The sequence below is a fragment of the Babylonia areolata genome, chromosome 4 (assembly GCF_041734735.1).
Source record: "Babylonia areolata isolate BAREFJ2019XMU chromosome 4, ASM4173473v1, whole genome shotgun sequence".
NCBI classification, from domain to species: domain Eukaryota; kingdom Metazoa; phylum Mollusca; class Gastropoda; order Neogastropoda; family Buccinidae; genus Babylonia; species Babylonia areolata.
Window position 1 is genome coordinate 3,320,320 of NC_134879.1, and position 7,500 is coordinate 3,327,819.

The window sequence follows — 7,500 nt, forward strand, 5'->3', positions numbered from 1 at the left end:
TCTAAACTTGGCACTTTGATCTGATATTCTGACCCAACAACAAGAGCAGTCATTATTATCATCTTTTGTTCAAACAGGAACTTCTTTTGCTAAGCATGGAAATTTTATTTATTTGCAAACGTTTTGGTGCAGATAGTAAAAAAAGGGAAATTACTCTGTAATCAATGCTAGGGGACTTAATTTGCTTTAAACTGATCTTTCTCATCTTAAACATTACATTTTGAAATTATACTCAATACATAAAAAGCTTGTGTGTTTTACTCTCAGTCACAAGTGAGTCTTGAAGGCCTTGCCTCTCTTGTTTATCTTTCTTTTTCGTTTCTTTCTTTTTTTTTCTTTCTTTTTTCCAGAATGCCGAGGCCAGCTATGATTTCAGTAGCAACGATCCGTACCCGTATCCTCGCTATACAGACACCTGGTTCAACAGGTGAGTAAAACGATTAGTTATATTATTTCAGTCTACTGCAGGAGTGCCGTTATTTTCGTTTCAGTACATTGCAGTGCAGTTCGTTTCAGTACATTGAAGTACAGTGCAGTTCGTTTCAGTACAGTGCAGTGTAGTGCAGTTCGTTTCAGTACAGTGCAGTGTAGTGCAGTTCGTTTCAGTACATTGAAGTGCAGTGTAGTGCAGTTCGTTTCAGTACATTGCAGTGCAGTGCAGTGCAGTTCGTTTCAGTACATTGAAGTGCAGTGTAGTGCAGTTCGTTTCAGTACATTGAAGTGCAGTGCAGTGCAGTTCGTTTCAGTACATTGAAGTGCAGTGCAGTGCAGTTCGTTTCAGTACATTGAAGTGCAGTGCAGTGCAGTTCGTTTCAGTACATTGAAATGCAGTGCAGTTCGTTTCAGTACATTGAAGTGCAGTGCAGTTCGTTTCAGTACATTGCAGTGCAGTGCAGTTCGTTTCAGTACATTGCAGTGCAGTGCAGTTCGTTTCAGTACATTGCAGTGCAGTGCAGTTCGTTTCAGTACATTGAAGTGCAGTGCTGTGCAGTTCGTTTCAGTACATTGAAGTGCAGTGCAGTTCGTTTCAGTACAGTGCAGTGCAGTTCGTTTCAGTACATTGAAATGCAGTGCAGTTCGTTTCAGTACATTGCAGTGCAGTGCAGTTCGTTTTAGTACATTGCAGTGCAGTTCGTTTCAGTACATTGAAGTGCAGTGCAGTTCGTTTCAGTATATTGCAGTGTAGTGCAGTTCGTTTCAGTACATTGCAGTGCAGTGCAGTTCGTTTCAGTACATTGAAGTGCAGTGCAGTTCGTTTCAGTATATTGCAGTGTAGTGCAGTTCGTTTCAGTACATTGAAGTGCAGTGCAGTTCGTTTCAGTACATTGAAGTGCAGTTCGTTTCAGTACATTGCAGTGCAGTGCAGTTCGTTTTAGTACATTGCAGTGCAGTGCAGTTCGTTTCAGTACATTGAAGTGCAGTGCAGTTCGTTTCAGTACATTGAAGTGCAGTTCGTTTCAGTACATTGAAGTGCAGTGCAGTTCGTTTCAGTACATTGAAGTGCAGTTCGTTTCAGTACATTGCAGTGCAGTGCAGTTCGTTTTAGTACATTGCAGTGCAGTGCAGTTCGTTTCAGTACATTGAAGTGCAGTGCAGTTCGTTTCAGTATATTGCAGTGTAGTGCAGTTCGTTTCAGTACATTGAAGTGCAGTGCAGTTCGTTTCAGTACATTGAAGTGCAGTTCGTTTCAGTACATTGCAGTGCAGTTCGTTTCAGTACATTGCAGTGCAGTGCAGTTCGTTTCAGTACATTGCGGTGCAGTGCAGTTCGTTTCAGTATATTGCAGTTTAGTGCAGTTCGTTTCAGTATATTGCAGTGCAGTGCAGTTCGTTTCAGTATATTGCAGTGTAGTGCAGTTCGTTTCAGTATATTGCAGTGTAGTGCAGTTCGTTTCAGTACATTGAAGTACAGTGCAGTTCGTTTCAGTACATTGCAGTGCAGTGCAGTTCGTTTCAGTACATTGAAGTGCAGTGCAGCTCGTTTCAGTACATTGAAGTGCAGTGCAGTGCAGTTCGTTTCAATACAGTGCAGTGCAGTGCAGTTCGTTTCAGTACATTGCAGTGTAGTGCAGCTCGTTTCAGTACATTGAAGTGCAGTGCAGTGCAGTTCGTTTCAGTACAGTGCAGTGCAGTGCAGTTCGTTTCAGTACATTGAAGTGCAGTGCAGTTCGTTTCAGTACATTGAAGTGTAGTGCAGTTCGTTTCAGTACATTGAAGTGTAGTGCAGTTCGTTTCAGTACATTGAAGTGCAGTGCAGCTCGTTTCAGTACATTGAAGTGCAGTGCAGTGCAGTTCGTTTCAATACAGTGCAGTGCAGTGCAGTTCGTTTCAGTACATTGCAGTGTAGTGCAGCTCGTTTCAGTACATTGAAGTGCAGTGCAGTGCAGTTCGTTTCAGTACAGTGCAGTGCAGTGCAGTTCGTTTCAGTACATTGAAGTGCAGTGCAGTTCGTTTCAGTACATTGAAGTGTAGTGCAGTTCGTTTCAGTACATTGAAGTGCAGTGCAGTTCGTTTCAGTACATTGAAGTGCAGTGCAGTTCGTTTCAGTACATTGAAGTGCAGTGCAGTGCAGTTCGTTTCAGTACATTGCAGTGCAGTGCAGTTCGTTTCAGTACATTGAAGTGCAGTGCAGTGCAGTTCGTTTCAGTACATTGCAGTGCAGTGCAGTGCAGTTCGTTTCAGTACATTGAAGTGCAGTGCAGTTCGTTTCAGTACATTGAAGTGCAGTGCAGTTCGTTTCAGTACATTGAAGTGCAGTGCAGTGCAGTTCGTTTCAGTACATTGAAGTGCAGTGCAGTTCGTTTCAGTACATTGAAGTGCAGTGCAGTGCAGTTCGTTTCAGTACATTGCAGTGCAGTTCGTTTCAGCACATTGCAGTACAGTGCAGTGCAGTGCAGTACGATAAGTTTTACATTACGGTACAATTACAGCACAACAGGTTTACAATGTAGTTCATGTTGTGCCGTGCAGTAGTACGATAAAGTTACATTACGATACAATACAGTTGCAACATGTTACAAAAATGTAGTACAGTGCAGTGTAGTAGGTACAATATGATAAGTGTTACATCACGGTACGGCACAGTGCAACAGATTACAATGTAGTTGATTAAAAAATAGTGTGGTGGTGGTGGTGGTGGTTTGTACATGCTAATGTTTGTATTTATATTACTCTTTTTTGTGACTACAAATTTCTCTGTGTGAAATTCGGGCTGCTCTCCCCAGGGAGAGCACATCGCTACACTGGCAGCGCCACCCTTTTTTTTTCTGTGTGCAGTTTTATTTGTTTTCCTATCGACGTGGATTTTTCCTAAAGAAATGTGCCAGGGACAACCCTTTTGTTGCCGTGGGTTCTTTTACGTGCTCTAATAGCATGCTGCACACGGGACCTCGGTTTATTGTCTCATCCGAATGGCTAGCATCCAGACCACCACTCAAGGTCTAGTGGAGGGGGAGAAAAAATGCTGGCGACTGCCGGTGTGATTCGAACCAGTGCGCTCAGATTCTCTCGCTGCCTAGGCGGACGCGTTACCTCTAGGCCATCACTCCACAACACACTACAACTCAGCACAGTGATTTGATATACAGTTCATCATAAAATAGTAACACCTCGTGCATTGCACGTGACTGCTGATTGTAGTGCAAGTCAAAGACAGTTACTTCAGAGTAATTGCTTCACTGACCAATGACACATAATGGTATATACCTACCCCCCCCCCCCCCCCCCACCCCTCTCCCCCACCCTGAAACCCAGTCACACAAATCATGCACAGCTTTGTCACCGTACAAATTAGAAACTTCCTTGTGTATCAATGGTTTTGGCCCCTGAATGTTTAGTAACAGGGAAGAAGAACACGTGTATGGTTTGACAGATCAGTTTCAGTTTCAGTAGCTCAAGGAGGCGTCACTGCGTTCGGACAAATCCATATTATGCTATACCACATCTGCCAAGCAGATGCCTGACCAGCAGCGTAACCCAACGCGCTTAGTCAGGCCTTGAGAAAAAAAAGGTGAATAAATAATACATAAGCGTACATAAATAAATAAATAAATGATAATTATAATATAAAAAGGTAGTAGTAGTAGTAGTAGTAGTAGTAGTAGTAGTAGTAGTAATAATAATAATAATAATAATAATAATAATAATAAATAAATAAATAAAGAAGAGAAGAAGAAGTTATGCACACTGATGAAGCAGAAGCTGACCAGAACATAGTTTTAACCCCAGTCACACAAATCATTTACAGTTTGTCACCACACACCTGTCAGATCAAAGGCATAGCCCTTGCTGCTGGTACCATATAACCCAGTACTACCTGCCGCATGTGAAGTCTCCCAACGACGGACCAGGCGGAGGAGGAAACCTTTCCCAACGGCTGTGAAGGCGGAAGAGGATGACCAAAGGGCAGGGGGGGAGCTCTTATCCTTGGCTGGAAGTCCTCCTAGGAGACGGAACTCCGAAGAAAAAACCTGCACCTGCCGAGGCCGTCCTACACGAGGCAGTATCTGCACCTGTGGGACTGTGAGCGTCGGTAGGCGAGAGAGTGGGGAAGGGACTGCACAACTCCTCTTCACTAAAAAAAAAAAAAGTCACCTGTGCTGGTCAGGCAACCAGGCTAATGTCGGAACGGAATGTCTGCCTACCTACTCATCCGTCGGTCCGACGGGAGACTCCATCATATCATACACCTACGGAATTGGAAACCTCATTAAATTGCAACAATGGTGGTACTGACTTAAGTTTCAGGAAAAGAAAAACTACAACACGTGTATGGTTTGAGAAAACATTTTACTTCACTGCATGAAGGATTGATTGACAGACATAAATCATCATTGTCGTCGGTTTCAGCCACGGCACGCGTTGTGCCGGTGAGGTGTCGGCAGCACGTGACAATGACGTGTGCGGAGTGGGCGTGGCCTACGGCTCCATGGTGGCCGGTAAGACATAATAGAAATAATTATAAGAATGGCGTAATATCCAGTCCCGATACTTCTCAAAGCGCCTTACATCATCCAATCAATTATGAACATGCCTTAAAAACATGTTTCAGCTTTCTGTTAACGAAAACCATCCAATGTGTTTATATATATATATAAAGTAAAAAATCACATCCCAAAAATAAATAACCCTATCCATCCTCACTTCAACCCTCTCTCCTGCCCCTGCCAATCAACCAGCCAACCAACACAGTATCTATCCTCACTTCAACCCTCTCTCCTCCCCCTGCCCATCAACCAGCCAACCAACACAGTATCTATCCTCACTTCAACCCTCTCTCCTGGCCCTGCCAATCAACCAGCCAGCCAACACAGTATCCATCCTCACTTCAACCCTCTCTCCTCCCCCTGCCAATCAACCAGCCAACCAACACAGTATCTAGCCTCACTTCAACCCTCTCTCCTGCCCCTGCCAATCAACCAGCCAACCAGCCAACCAACACAGTATCTATCCTCACTTCAACCCTCTCTCCTCCCCCTGCCAATCAACCAGCCAACCAACACAGTATCTCTCCTTCCTTCAACCCTCTCTCCTGGCCCTGCCAATCAACCAGCCAACCAACACAGTATCTATCCTCACTTCAACCCTCTCTCCTGCCCCTGCCAATCAACCAGCCAACCAACACAGTATCTATCCTCACTTCAACCCTCTCTCCTCCCCCTGCCAATCAACCAACCAACCAACACAGTATCCATCCTCACTTCAACCCTCTCTCCTCCCCATGCCAATCAACCAGCCAACCAACACAGTATCTATCCTCACTTCAACCCTCTCTCCTCCCCCTGCCAATTAACCAGCCAACCAACACAGTATCTATCCTCACTTCAACCCTCTCTCCTGGCCCTGCCAATTAACCAGCCAACCAACACAGTATCTATCCTCACTTCAACCCTCTCTCCTGGCCCTGCCCATCAACCAGCCAACCAACACAGTATCTATCCTTCCTTCAACCCTCTCTCCTCCCCCTGCCAATCAGCCAACCAACACAGTGTCTATCCTCACTTCAACCCTCTCTCCTCCCCCTGCCAATTAACCAGCCAACCAACACAGTATCTAGCCTCACATCAACCCTCTCTCCTCCCCCTGCCAATCAACCAGCCAACCAACACAGTATCTCTCCTTCCTTCAACCCTCTCTCCTCCCCATGCCAATTAACCAGCCAACCAACACAGTATCTATCCTCACTTCAACCCTCTCTCCTGCCCCCTGCCAATTAACCAGCCAACCAACACAGTATCTATCCTCACATCAACCCTCTCTCCTCCCCATGCCAATCAACCAGCCAACCAACACAGTATCCATCCTCACTTCAACCCTCTCTCTTCCTCATGCCAATCAACCAGCCAACCAACACAGTATCCATCCTCACTTCAACCCTCTCTCCTGCCCCTGCCAATCAACCAGCCAACCAACACAGTATCTATCCTCACTTCAACCCTCTCTCCTGCCCATGCCAATCAATCAACCAACCAACACAGTATCTATCCTCACTTCAACCCTCTCTCCTCCCCATGCCAATTAACCAGCCAACCAACACAGTATCCATCCTCACTTCAACCCTCTCTCCTCCCCCTGCCAATTAACCAGCCAACCAACACAGTATCCATCCTCACTTCAACCCTCTCTCCTCCCCCTGCCAATCAACCAGCCAACCAACACAGTATCTATCCTCACTTCAACCCTCTCTCCTCCCCCTGCCAATTAACCAGCCAACCAACACAGTATCTCTCCTTCCTTCAAACCTCTCTCCTGCCCTGCCAATCAACCAGCCAACCAACACAGTATCTATCCTCACTTCAACCCTCTCTCCTCCCCCTGCCCATCCACCAGCCAACCAACACAGTATCTCTCCTTCCTTCAACCCTCTCTCCTCCCCCTGCCAATCAACCAGCCAACCAGCCAACCAACACAGTATCTCTCCTTCCTTCAAACCTCTCTCCTGCCCATGCCAATCAACCAGCCAACCAACAAAGTATCTCTCCTTCCTTCAAACCTCTCTCCTGCCCATGCCAATCAACCAGCCAACCAGCCAACCAACACAGTATCCAACCTCACTTCAACCCTCTCTCCTCCCCCTGCTAATCAATCAGCCAACCAACACAGTATCTATCCTCACTTCAACCCTATCTCCTCCCCCTGCCAATCAACCAGCCAACCAACACAGTATCTCTCCTTCCTTCAACCCTCTCTCCTGCCCCTGCCAATTAACAAGCCAACCAACACAGTATCCATCCTCACTTCAACCCTCTCTCCTCCCCCTGCCAATCAACCAGCCAACCAACACAGTATCTATCCTCACTTCAACCCTCTCTCCTGTCCCTGCCAATCAACCAGCCAACCAACACAGTATCTATCCTTCCTTCAACCCTCTCTCCTGCCCTGCCAATCAACCAACCAACACAGTATCTCTCCTTCCTTCAACCCTCTCTCCTGCCCCTGCCAATCAACCAGCCAACCAACACATTATCTATCCTTCCTTCAACCCTCTCTCCTCCCCCTGCCA

The 7,500-nt window shown here is 46.0% G+C and overlaps 1 protein-coding gene across 1 annotated transcript in view; it reads left to right on the top strand.

Annotated features, from left to right (window-relative positions):
- The window catches only part of LOC143281369 (neuroendocrine convertase 2-like), a 209,500-nt gene that overhangs the window by 166,568 nt on the left and 35,432 nt on the right, over positions 1 to 7,500 (top strand). Inside the window, 2 exon segments of the mRNA XM_076586573.1 lie at positions 351 to 427; positions 4,848 to 4,936. Coding sequence (XP_076442688.1) covers positions 351 to 427; positions 4,848 to 4,936 — 166 coding nt within the window.